The 13,160-nt window shown below is 39.9% G+C and overlaps 1 protein-coding gene and 1 pseudogene across 2 annotated transcripts; both read left to right on the top strand.

The window, feature by feature from the left end:
• The first annotated feature begins 1,376 nt into the window (after positions 1 to 1,376).
• LOC115741418 (probable serine/threonine-protein kinase WNK3) lies at positions 1,377 to 5,661 on the top strand. 2 transcript variants are annotated; one of them, XM_030675296.2, is made up of 8 exons: positions 1,377 to 1,771; positions 2,082 to 2,119; positions 2,264 to 2,491; positions 2,557 to 2,780; positions 2,888 to 3,045; positions 3,915 to 4,101; positions 4,183 to 4,317; positions 4,427 to 5,661. In XM_030675296.2, exons 3-8 carry the CDS (start codon positions 2,448 to 2,450, stop codon positions 5,245 to 5,247), a joined length of 1,569 nt encoding a protein of 522 aa, XP_030531156.1. In that variant the 5' UTR covers positions 1,377 to 1,771; positions 2,082 to 2,119; positions 2,264 to 2,447; the 3' UTR covers positions 5,248 to 5,661. The 2 variants fall into 2 exon arrangements, with proteins under 2 accessions (XP_030531156.1, XP_030531155.1); XM_030675295.2 differs by having other exon boundaries at positions 1,377 to 1,808.
• A 695-nt stretch (positions 5,662 to 6,356) lies between these two features.
• Positions 6,357 to 12,319, top strand: LOC115741427 (annotated as a pseudogene).
• Positions 12,320 to 13,160: the final 841 nt, after the last annotated feature.

Genomic DNA, 13,160 nt, shown 5'->3' with positions numbered 1-13,160 from the left:
GGTCAACAAGGAACAAATTTCTTGTGATGAATAGCCACGGAAAGGATATGCCCACTAATAATCATTCTCGTCACCGTATCATGTTGCCCCACGAATCCATAACCTTCATTGACCCTCTAGTCAACGATTTGTACATTTCTTTCCTCTAGAAAGGTGAGAGATCTATTATAAAAGTTAACTTGCGTCCCAATCACCCATTTCATTTTATTTTTAAGAAAGGTAAATTCGAAGCTCGTACTTTTATAACCAAAAAAAAAAGAAAAATGTAAAGTTTGTCTCTTATCTAAAATTTTTAGAAACGAGTCTACCTCGTAGGACCGTTTAAAATTTCATTCGTTGTGACTTCCAATTAACTCTGTCGCCAAAAGCTTAATATATTTTCCGAATCTTACGATCGTGGAACTAGAGTATGTAAATTTGTGTGTAAATATATCGTATTATGAAATTTTTATCTTTTATCTTTTTGCAAACATGCATATAGTGAAGATGTAGTTATATTACATTGGCAAATGTTTTATCTTTTTGAAATGTCATTAAACGTCACGAAATAATAACAAAGTTCCAATTTCATAAGTGATAATTTTATAGAAGTATGCAATTAGAGTAGCTATATATATCTTCATGTTGCGGATTTTATCCATTTACAACACAATTAACGTAAGCTCGTGATAACAATAGTTTTAAGTATATTGTAATAATGTCAAATTTCTTCGAGCGCTTTTAAGAAAAATGACGACATACATCTATTCATATCTCGTACTGTTTAATTACCTTCCGGTATATTATTAAGAGAGCTATAGACGGTTTCGCACTTTTGAAATATCTTGTAAATTGAACAATTCCTACATGTGTGATGGCATAAATAAAATATGGTGGGATAAGATTGGTCTTGATTAGATGTACATGGTTGCTCGACTACCACACGCGCTCTTCAATTCCGTGGTGGGTAATGGATGGGCCATCTTAAATTTCACAATCACCATGTGACTTCTAAGTGTAGCGTGCATTTTTTTCGCGAATATTCTTTTATGATAATTTTTTTATTTATTATTGTGAGTAAAAAAAAATAAGAAAATTATTATGGGATCCACTTTTTTAAGAATTTATGACTCATAATATGTTATTATTCTCACAGTCACTCAAAAATTATTATGCTAACAAATTCTTTTCTTCGCGAAAAATGTATAATTTAAAAAATATATATATTTAAAAATAATTTATTGTATCTCTTATAAAAATGAATCAATAAAAAATATTATCACCATCACTGAAAATATTTTAATACAAATTATTATCAATAATAAAACTATTTTTTCAATTAAGCAAATAACAAATGGATAGATTAGAGATAAACAACGCTATATACAGTTCAGAAACTCAAAAGACAATAGGTAGAAAACAACGTTGTATCGCTAGTCAATCTGTCTGGGTTCTGTCTGATCAGAATCAAAGCTCAGGGGCTCTTCTTCTCTTTTGACGAACAACGGACACCCTGTTTTCGCACGCTCCTCTTCTCTCTCGGGTCAGAGTTCCCCTCCGCCCTCTTGAAGCTCCGTTCGTGTCTGGCGGTGGCTCGGAGCCTGCCCACGTTGATACAATCATCTTAGCGGCTTCTTGGAGCTTCCATATTGCGTGGGATTCGGACAATTTCGTGCCTTCTTCCGTTTGACCTCGAGGGCTTCAGTCGGAAGGTACTTGAAATCGTTGGTGCTTGCTCGAGAATGCCGCAGGATGTGCCTTCTGATCAAGACCCCGATGACCCCGATGCCGAGTACGTCGAAATTGATCCCACTGGTCGATATGTTCGGGTCTGTATTTCACCGTAATTGTTTTATCGTCTCTAATTTTCGGTTGCGACACCCATTATTGGGGATTTTATTTTATGCTCTGATTCAGAATGCGTGATTTTTTTTGTTTTTTCTGGCTGATTGCTTGCATTGGCTTAGATTCAAGTCCCTGCTCTGTGTCACATTTCGATTATGGTTCTTTGATGGTTGTTTTGATTGAATTCGGAGATGGGATGCATTCGTCCTTCTTATTTTAGTGTTTGACATTCTCTTGAAAATGGTTTCTTATGGCAGTACAAGGAAGTTCTGGGAAAAGGGGCTTTCAAGAAAGTGTATCCTTTCTCAATTTGCTACTGCAATCCCTATTTTGTTTATTCTTCAGATAAAAGTTGCTTGATTTTAATCTAGTTGAAGTGCATTGTATAAATTCTTGTTGGCGGATTCGAGTTTTTCCTTGACGGCACGTGGAAATGTAGATATAGGGCATTTGATGAATTGGAAGGAATTGAAGTGGCCTGGAATCAGATTAAGGTGACAGATCTCTTGAGAAATTCGGAGGATTTGGAGCGTCTCTATTCAGAGGTTCACCTGCTTAAAACTTTGAAGCACAAGAACATAATCAAATTCTACAGTTCGTGGGTCGATGCGAAAAAAGAGAATATGAACTTCATCACTGAGATTTTCACCTCAGGAACATTGCGGCAGTAAGTTTCTGTCAATTTAATCCTCCATCGGCTTCTTGGGAGCATTAAATGACCATCTTCTCTAGGTACCGGAAGAAGCACAAGCATGTGGATTTGAGGGCGTTGAAGAAATGGTCTAGACAGATTCTTGAGGGGCTTTTGTATCTGCATAGTCACGATGCTCCTATTATTCATCGGGATCTGAAGTGTGACAACATTTTCGTTAATGGTAACCAAGGTGAAGTGAAAATCGGTGACTTGGGATTTGCTGCCACTCTGCATCATGCTCATTCAGCTCATAGTGTCATCGGTGAGGACCCTGTTATATTTTTGTGCTCAATACTCTTCCAGAGAGTTTGACACTTGACCAGTGTCTCCATGTCCCAAGAAAGAATTTCGACATTTTTGCGCTTGCAGGAACCCCTGAGTTTATGGCACCTGAGCTTTATGAGGAGGAATACAATGAGCTTGTGGACATTTATGCATTTGGAATGTGCTTGCTGGAGCTGGTGACCTTTGAGTACCCATATGTTGAATGCTCAAATGCAGCTCAAATATACAAAAAAGTGATATCTGTAAGGCACTAAATATCTCCTTTCTTACTTAGTTGCCGTGCTTTTTTCCTGCAATATCTCTAAGTTGAGTAGTCCGAGCTCTTAGCCCCTGGTAAAACTGACAAATCTCCATTCTATCGATTCACAACTTCTTCTGTGGGAGCGATTCAAGTCATGGTCAAATGTCAGTGTACACTCGACTTTGATTAGGTTCCTCTTGTTTATAGGAGTTGAGGCTGTGGCAGATACCATTGTCTCTTATTAAATAGCTAGCTGAATTAGGGATCATACTTGGGCACAACTTAAAATGTTTATAGCCTGATGTCTAAGTCTCAACATAGTGCCTTTGGCGGAAATTTCAGGCACAATGATAGTGTAGTCTCTAATACAAAGTTTAATTTGCAATTCCTCGATACGATCATTTGCATATCCTTTGCTTTTGTCGCAAATTATGCAGTATACATTCAATGAAATTGCTTATTTCACATTCAGTCTTCTTGTTCAGACTGTATGTTCTAGTCCTTCCCGTCGCTGAAATCTAAGCAGTGGAAATAATTAGAGCTTCAAAAGTTTGCCTCCTGGTTGATTGTTAGTTCCATTTTGAAACTGAGGATTGTGCTTAAATATGATGAGAAAAGATAAAAGATTTGATGTCTAAGGGGCCTCTAGTCCAGTTTCAGAAAGTTTTTATTTATTGACTATTTGGTCCGCAACATTTACATCTGTTCTTCCACTAGCTGTAGTTTGGGAGGGTATCTTCATCTTCGATGTCGTTAGGAACAGGAAACTAGGTTATGTTTCTCTGGTTATATCGGTGGCTAGTATTACGCACTGTTTCACTCGTCAGCTTCTTGATCATCCCTGTAAATATGTATTCTGGTTCTTGGTAGGGAATAAAACCTGCATCACTGGAAAAGGTTAAAGATGATCGAGTCCGAGAATTCATAGAAAAATGCATTGCAAACGTTTCTGAGCGAATGAGTGCCAAGGAACTTTTGATGGATCCTTTTCTGCAGTCAGAGGAAGAAAGTGAAAGTGTTGGCAGATCATTACTGGCATTGAGACCTCAAGAGATGAGTAAGTTCTGGAGCTTTGCCGAGCTTCTTGGCTTCTGTTCTCATTGTCCTGCGACTTGATGTGCATTTTTATAAAATGCAGGTAGTCCTCATAATGTCGATGCTGGAAAAGGGGCAAATGATTCTACTGCAGAGACTAGTAGGGACTTTACAGTGCAGGGTCAAAGAAAAGATGTCAACACGATATTTCTTAAATTAAGGATTGCAGATTCTTCAGGTGCGAGCATTTCCTTGCGTTTTAGCAGTTCAATGGTTCCGCTTTACTACAAGTGAGTATTTTCGTCCCTCTTTGAGATGTGTTGATACGTTTCCTCAAACTTGCACAGGTCACTTTCGGAATATCCACTTTCCATTTGATATTGAGGTAGATACAGCAATTGCAGTTGCCAGCGAAATGGTCGAGGAGCTAGACTTGACTGATCAGGATGTTTCAGCGATTGCTGCAATGATCGATGATGAAATTCGTTCTCATGTACCAGATTGGGCACTGCCAGAGCCTTCTGGGGATGACTTTAGTGAAGAAGTTCAGAACTCTGATGCCTGTGCCTCAGCAAATAGAGATGATACCTCTGCTTCGATGACAGAGCCATCTGCTTCTGGTAATCTTTTGTTGGAAAGAACACATTCTGGGCGGAAGTACTGGACTGACTCATATAAACCAGATGGAATCTCTCCTGTCCGACATGGGCCTTCAAACTTGTCTCCTGTGGACTCAGCCTCATTTGAAAGTTGTTTGCTTGAAGAAGACATGCAATCTTCTGTCAGCCACTCTTATGGAGAGAGGCCAAATGGCGTTCCTAAACTGGAAAAGCCTGAGCATGAATCTGCTTCTGATGGTGGTAGGAATGTAGATGAAGCAGATACTGCATCTATAGAACAGTGTGATGGCACAGGTAGTGCAACCAAAGATATGCTTGGCGGTAGCGAGTGTGCTAACTCGCTAAATGCGGATGGTGTTGGATCTAAAGAGTTAAATATTATTGCTGATAAGCTCGAGCATCTGCTGATAAAGCAGGAGGAGGAGCTACAGGAGCTAAGGAGGAAGCATGAAGCTGCCATTTCGGATCTGTTGGATGGACTTTCTCCTGAAAACCGTGAAATGGTTCTAAATATCTGTAAAAAGGAAATTCCGTGGATTAAAGAGTGAGGCACACCCTGCCAGCTCAATGATACATACTACTTTTGGATGGGAAACTTTGCTGTCTCTCGCCACTTGTATATCGTCCGATCACGGTACGAGAGATGCCGATTAAAAAATACTCCGCTCCAGAAACTCGCTAATCAAGATAGCCAGTTATGGGTGCCGATTCAATCTTCGACACCGTGATTTCGTTAGCTGCTACGACGACCTGGTTCGATGCGGGAGATGCTTGGGATGACAGTCATAATTTCAGTTTGCAAGGCAATTGAATATGAATTCTTGCGTATGCTTGGAGATGAAGACATGTTGGTTTCATTCATTGTTTGTTTATTCTTGATCTGATCTGTCCGTATAATTTGTTGGCTTGTATACATGTACATATGCGAAAAAAAGGTCAATCTCAATGTCATGTTCTTCTGTGTTGCTCCAGATTTGGTTTCCTGTGGTGGTTCTTTTTGAAAAAAACTGGGGTTCTGACCAAGATTGAGATGATTCTCTAGGATGTCTCAGTCCAGTGCAGAACCGCTTCTTGCTCTTTTGAACTCCAATATAATCGTTCTTCGGTTCCAAAGTCATGTGGTGTGAAGGTCAATTGCTCTTTTTAACTTAAAAAAAAAAGACAAATTTCATCTACAATGTAGGATTAAATACCAGCCCATCTACATTATCTTCCTTACGTCGGTAAAGAATAGCATATTTTAGCAACAGTGTGATCGTCCATCGATTTGTCATCTAATTTTGTAGTTAATGATTTAATTTGTTCAACATAGTTCTTGAACCGTGTAATGTTGTCTTTGAACTTTTAATTTATTTGATATGATCCGTGAATTTTTGGCTTACGTTCAATTTAATATCTGAACCGTATAAAAATGTTTAATATTGTTTAACATTGAACATTCTCATGTAGTTGTATGGAATAAATTGCATATGTATAATAAATTTAAAGATTATATTAAATAAATTTAATGTTTAGAGATGATATTATGCGTTAAAGCTAAAATTCGGGCATCATATTGAATAAATAAAAAAAATTCAAATATCACGTATGTTAAGCCAAAATTCGGAGACCTATTCAAATGAACTGCTCGTCTCTCTCTCTCTCTCTCCCTCTCCCTCTCTCTCTCTCTCTGGTTTCTGTTCTCTTCCATAGCCCAAGTCCAAATCGCAACGGCAATGGCAGCGCCCACTTCTTCCTCGAAACTACTTCTACCTCCGCTGCTCTCTCTCGCCCCTCCGTCGCCGGAACCGCCGCTTTCCGTGCCAGATTCCCAATGCCGACCCCCCTCGCCTCGCCTCCTCCTTCGTCAACACCTCCGGCTGGCCGCGGCTCCTTCACAATGCGTGCTGCGCGGGGGGAAGTACGAGCGGAAGAAGCCGCATGTGAATGTCCGGACGATTGGTCATGTCGACCACGGGAAGACCACCACGACCGCCACCCTCACCATGGCGTTGGCCTCCATGGGAAACAGCCCCTCAGAAGAAGTACGATGAGATGGATGCTGCTCCTGAAGAGTGCGGCCGAGGTGTTTCCGAACATTTGCTCCGATTCTGTATATTCTTACTTGTTTAGGTATGTTCAAAACTTGTTTAGGGCAGTGACAGAATTGTTGTAAGGAGCAGATAAATGAAATGAATTTTCTTAGGATCAACTTTAAGCTAAAAATTGATGGTCCACACACACTATTTCATTCTGGAAAAAACGAGGCCTGCAGTTTTCTGACTTATTGACTAGGGTTGAAATTTGTTCATGTAAGAAAGAATGTTACTCAAGATTCCTAAATAAGATGGTACACAGAGAGTGTTGATAAATTGTTCTACCAATGGCCAAGTCTTTCATGTGGATACCCTTCCAAAAGTGTCGTGTGACAAGGAGAATATTTAGTTATCATCATTGACATTAGCAGAATGATTGAGCTAATTACAGTATTATGAAAACTAGGCTTAACCTAGACTTTATTGGATACTGAATTTTGTGCTCTGTTAGTGGCTGATTTCACTAGCCAATAGGATCTGTATGATGACTTTTCGAGAGTGCTGACATTACTTTTTGTTTACCAGGTATCACCGTTAATACTGCTACAGTGGAGTACAAGACTGAGAATAGCCACTATGCACAGGTTGACTGTCTAGGACATGCCAATTATGTGAAGAACTTGATAACTGGTGCGGTGCAAATGGATGGTGCTATTCTTGTTGTTTCAGGAGCTGATGGACCTATGCCTCAGACAATGGAGCATCTACTATTGGCTGAGCAAGTTCCAGAAAGCTCTTGATGAGGTAATGGCAGGGGATAATGTAGGTCTTTTGCTTAGAGGTATTCAGAAGGTCGATTCAGAGAGGGATGGTTTTGGCAAAGCCTGGAACAATTACACCCCATACTAAGTTCGTTGCCATTGTGTATGTGTTGACGAAGGAAGAAGGTGGCAGGCATTCCCCATTTTTTGCTGGTGTAGGCCCACATGAGAATAACTGATGTCACAGGAGGTGTGGCTTCAATCATGAATGATAAACATGAGGAGTCTAAGGTGGTTATGCCAGATGACCGCGTTAAGATGGTTGAGCTCATTATGCCTGTGGCTTGTGAGCGGGGAATGGGGTTTGCTATCATAGAAGGTGGGAAGACTGTTGGAGCCAGTGTTATTCAGTCCATTATGGAGCAACAGTGACACTGGAAGCTTCTGGTTTGGACTCGAAGTGCTCTTAGATTTGTGAGTTGTGATGAAAACCACCCAATCAGTTTGCTCTCTTTCACAGCTATGGTGACCCTTGATGTAACTGCTTTCTCCCATATTTCTTTTTTGTCATTGATCTGATCTGTAATGATATATAGTGTAGTTGGACTATACTCTTCTCTATATGTAACTTTTCATCATCTTTCTCTTAATTTATTTATCACTTGGACAAAGTCAGCCATTTATTATTGGAATGTGGGTTTAACGTATGTTGAAGGTGGTGATTGGCTGTTTGAGAACTTATTAAACTGAAAGATTGACACATGAACTTGCTTTATGAACAGAAACAGATGCTGATACTTTTGCAGACTTTTGATCAAGAAGTTAATGTGTGTGAAACGTGACCACATCAGCTCTCTGATAATGGTGGGTTGCAGCGCTGTTTCAACAATTGAAGATCTATGAGGTAACAAAATTTACTTCAGTTGCTTTGTCCATTCTTTTCACTACTTTGAAAAGGTGGGTTTCAAATCCCCACCTCCCGCATGCCATTGGCCGTGTGCGACCACTAAGGCTACAATCCTTGTGGCTAACTAAGGAGATGAAGTTTTAACTGTGCATAATGACAGATAACAAAAGGCCTATTTCCGTAAAGGAATGGCTAACCTTATCATGCTGATCAAATTATTTGTTTTAGCTGCCAGGAGTAGTTGTGATCAATGTTATCTTAATATTTGGATTTTGGATAGATGCCTATAACTTGTACAAGGGTCTGACCATAACAACAAGCCCGTCAATACTGATTAACTGCATACAATCAAGTGGTTCATAGTACAATCATCATTCTCCTAAGAACAAAGGCAGACCATGCAGATCCATTGTACCATTACTGTTAAGCTTATTGTCAGGGCTATATAGGATATAGCTATTTGTATCTTTCCTGTGGCATTGTTTTCATTATTATCCTATGTTTCTGGTTCTTAGAATATTCTTTTCTCTACTCTTTCACCCATGGTTGATGGTTATTTTCTGAAAATTCTTTGCATGGAGTAGGGTTAAATTCATGGTATCATGGGGTCAAAAATGGATGATTGGCCCTTACTATAAAAGTTGCTAATTCTAGGTGTGTCAATGGTTTAGTTCAGATTGGTTTTTCAAGAAAACCGAACCGAATCATTAGGGTGTAAACTTGAACAGAACCAAATATGAATTGAACCAAAAATTCGGTTAGGTTCGGTTCAGTTTCCAGTTTTTCTTATTTTTATTTTTCCTTTTTCTTTCTTTTCTTTTTTGTTTTTTGGTTCAAATTTGGCAGAGCCTCGTCATTGGCTGAGGACCGGTGACCCCCCAGGCCCCTAGGTGAGGGCCGCGTGCCCTCGTTGGCCCTCAGCCAGTGGCCACCGGACCTTTCCCCAAAAAAAGAAAAGAAAAATAAAAATAAAAAGAAAAAGAAATGGTTATTTTGAAGATTTTTTATGCGTTTGGGTTAATTGAACCGAACTGAACTGAAAGAAAAGAATGGTTGTTTTTGAATTGCCTAAACCGAACTGAAATGCACAAATTTTCGGTTCAGTCCGGTTTGGTTCGCGGTTTAGTTCAGTTTTTCAATTCAGTTTTGATACCCCCAGTAATCACATGTAAATATTACAAATTGCAGGTATAATTCATATTCTAATCACATGGATAATTTATTAACCACATAAATTCTTCGCAGATGATGTTCCCTTAGTTTCGGATTTGGTCTAGTTGGCTTTAGAGGCTCTGATGGCTAATCTCAAACGACATGAGAACCAATGGGAGAATCTTTTATTTTACTTGCCATTGAAGACGTATTCTCAATTACTGGTCGTGGCACCTTTGCCACAGGTTGTCAAAAGAGGGGGTCAATTAGGATCAAAGAGATCATGGATGTTGTTGGCTCGAAGGAAACAGAATCACTGTTGTTGCCGGTGTTGAAATGTACCAAAAAAATCTTGATAAGGCAATGCTGGGGATATTTTGGGTCTTTTGCTTAGAGGTATTCATTAGGTTGACATTCTTAGAGGGATGGTTTTTGAAAGCCCAGAACAATTACACCCGCCACTAAATTGTTTGCTACTATGTATGTGTTGAAGAAGAAAGAAGGTGCCTAAGGTGGGAAGACTGTTGCAGCCGGTGTTATTCAGTCCATTAGTGAGTAACGGAGACATTGGGAACAGTAATTGAAACTTCTCTTGATTTTTTGAGATGCGATGAAAATGCTCTCTTACTTGTCAACTCCATCCACGGCGTTTCCTCCTTTTCACAGCTATGGTGTTATCTGATGTATCTTCTTCGTCTTCATATACTCCTCCTCCTCCTCCTTCTTTTGCTTCTCCTTCTCCTTCTCCTTCCCCTCCTCCTTCTCCTCTCTCCTCTCTCTCTCTCTCTCTCTCTGTATTTTGCTTTGCGGTGATTTGAACTATAGTCTAGTTGGACTATGGTCTTCTCATAATTCCGATAGACTTGTTCATCATCTCTCTCTTGATCTGCTTTTCGAGCAATTTTTGGCATTGCTTTGGAATTTCTGGGGGCGCTTGGGTTTAATATGACTGTCTAGCTTTTCTTTTTGGATGGAAAGAACATTTATGTGTTCCTAACACGACCCTTATTTGATAGTGTAGCATTGCATTCGCCATTCTCCTCGTCGATGGAGCTGAAGTAGTCATTGATTGATCATCACTAGGAGATTTTTCAATGCATCTCAGTTTTGTTTTCCTGGTTCTGTATGCATTATTCTATTGATCTATTGCCTCTTTGGACTATACTCCTCTCATAATTCAGATGGACTTGTTTACTATCTCTCTTAATATCTGTTGTGAAGTCAGGCATTGGTTTGGAATTTCTGGAGTTCTTCTTTATACCATTTCTACTCTTTTTTTGTATGGCCTTGTACTCGCCACTCTCTTTTCAATGGAGCTGAAGTAATTTATTGTCACTATGAAAATTTTTAGCGCTTCCCATTCTTTCTTTTCTGGTTCTTTATGCATTATTCATACTAATCACATACGGTGAAACTGTTGTAGTGCAATAAGGTTTTGAAGGGATTTGCATTTCTCTTAGATAGGACTTCTACATTTGATCTGCGCTTGTCATTATGTAGTTGGGCAATAGCGCAGTTATTCCTCGAGCTTCAATTTGAAGGCCATGTCTTCGTATTGACTCAAGAAACCTTTTGCCTATGTCAACATACTAGTGCACATGCTTGTTAGTTCTATATTAAGATTGATGGCGTTGCTTAGAATCTGCTTGTGGAATATGCTCTGTTGGTCTAACTAAAACTGCGATGGTGTATCTGATAAATTTCCTCAGAAGACAATGCAACCGACATGTCCACTAGACCTGGTTATTTGTTGTGCTGATGACTGGTTGAAGATGGCTGAATGGCAGTTTGAGAACTCAACAAACTGAAGTTACAATGACACGTGAACTTGCTTTTGAACAGATACTGATACTTTTGGAGACTCTGGTTCTAGAATTTAAAAGCCATTTTCTGTCAGCTGCCCTCTAACTGCTGGCTGCAAGCAGCGGGTTCTGTTCCAAGTTCTTCAAGGTAACCAAATTTGCTCCAACCATGTTCATTCTTTTCACTTCTTTGGCCAAAATACTTAGAGATCCGATAGATCCCTAGAAACATCTTCTCAACTAAAGTCATGAAGTTGAAATTGTACATCAGTGGTAGATAAACTTTAAGATCAAGCCAGTTTCTGTATACCATTGCTAACCATAATATGTTACGCTCCCATTGCATGGATCAGTTGGATCATTAGTGTGTAATAACGGGACTTGGGTAATCGGGATAATACTAGATGCCTAAAAATTTGTAGAAGAGTGCTGACCGTAAGAAAATGCGAGTTAATGCTGGTTAACTTGGTGGAAAGCTTGTAATCAACTCATTCATTGTAAAATCAGCATTCTCCAATGAACAACAGCAAAACCATGCCCATTTGTGTTAAGCTTATTGTTAGAGCCATATGGTTATTTGTATCTTTTACATAGTGTTATCTCCGTAACTGTCAGGTGGTGTTGTCTCATTGTTGTAAAATCATGGTACACAAGAGGTTTGGCTGAACACAGAAGGAATCTTCTGCTTTGGGGTTGAGATGACAGGAAAAGCCTTATTTTAGATGGAATGCCTGATGTAGATTAACTAGATAGGACAGTCACGCACTCTGTTAGTTTGTGTATTGTTTGCTTCAGGTATGTCTTTGCCATTTAGAATAGATCATAGAATGTTGAGAGTAGCAAACCAGTTAAAATTGTTTGGGCCAAAAGAAATCCGATTGAACGTGCTTACACCATGTGAAATGTGGAAAGTACTAATTAGCTGCGAATGGTAACTATAACATGACCGGGTAATGCAATGCTGAAGTTTGGTTTTTACTTGTATGCAGCGCCTGTCCAGTATCGAGATGGCTACAACTTCATGAAGATTTTGAGCTCTGTGGAAGGACAGGATGATTTTGATGTCAAATAGAGGATTTGTACGAGATGCAATTTATGTTTCGTTTGTGTTTCGTATGCCCGATGGACAAGATGTCTGTAGTTTGTGCGTACTTAGGAGTAATGGTGGTGTTTGTTTAGTTATATTTTGGAGCATCTTCAGGTTTTTTATCCTCTTAGGCGTTAGCATAGTTGGCGCTCGATGGATGGATGGCAAGTGAAGTGAATGTTTAGGCATTTTGATAGCTTCGGATCCTCTACAAGCGTCATGACGGTGCTTGACGTACGGTAAGAGGACCAACTTTTTCGGCCCAGGCCCATTGGCCTGGTTAGGAAATTAGGCCCAACCGGAGCCTTCAGTGTCAACTGTTCCGGCCCTTCCATGACCTTCTCTTAGGGCTTTCGGGTGTTACTAATAACGTACGACCTTAAAAGGGCTTCTATGTCCGGACTTACCTGGGTCAGGGAAGGCCAATAGCTCAAGTAGGCCTAGCTACTGGCCCAATGGGCACGTAAGGCACAAAACTTAGCTTAAAAAGGCCCACTCCTATTATTTAGACGCATGAGTTGGGCCAAATATTGGATGGGCTGAAATCATAATTTGGGAAATGGGGCCCATATAACCCAGTAGAGTTTGGCCCTGTACTATGCAGAATTGGGCCCATGGACCACTGAGGGCCTCTTGGCCCCAAAATGACTTCTCGGGGCAGCTAGACCAATGGGCCTCGGGAAAGCCCATAACCTTATTTTCCAGCGCCGAAGGGCCTTGGTCAGAGTAGGAAGTTC

The sequence above is a fragment of the Rhodamnia argentea genome, chromosome 6 (assembly GCF_020921035.1).
Source record: "Rhodamnia argentea isolate NSW1041297 chromosome 6, ASM2092103v1, whole genome shotgun sequence".
In the NCBI taxonomy this organism is placed as follows: domain Eukaryota; kingdom Viridiplantae; phylum Streptophyta; class Magnoliopsida; order Myrtales; family Myrtaceae; genus Rhodamnia; species Rhodamnia argentea.
Note: the sequence above shows the minus strand (reverse complement) of the source record. Positions and strands in the feature narration are given on the sequence as shown.

What these genes read in the sequence shown, in the direction of transcription:
- LOC115741418 (XM_030675295.2), top strand. Translation starts at nt 1,722, where the DNA reads ATGCCGCAGGATGTGCCTTCTGATCAAGACCCCGATGACCCCGATGCC. An exon ending in AAAGGGGCTTTCAAGAAAGT is followed by an intron (nt 2,120 to 2,263) that starts GTATCCTTTCTC and finishes GTGGAAATGTAG; the next exon opens with ATATAGGGCATTTGATGAAT. An exon ending in ACCTCAGGAACATTGCGGCA is followed by an intron (nt 2,492 to 2,556) that starts GTAAGTTTCTGT and finishes CATCTTCTCTAG; the next exon opens with GTACCGGAAGAAGCACAAGC.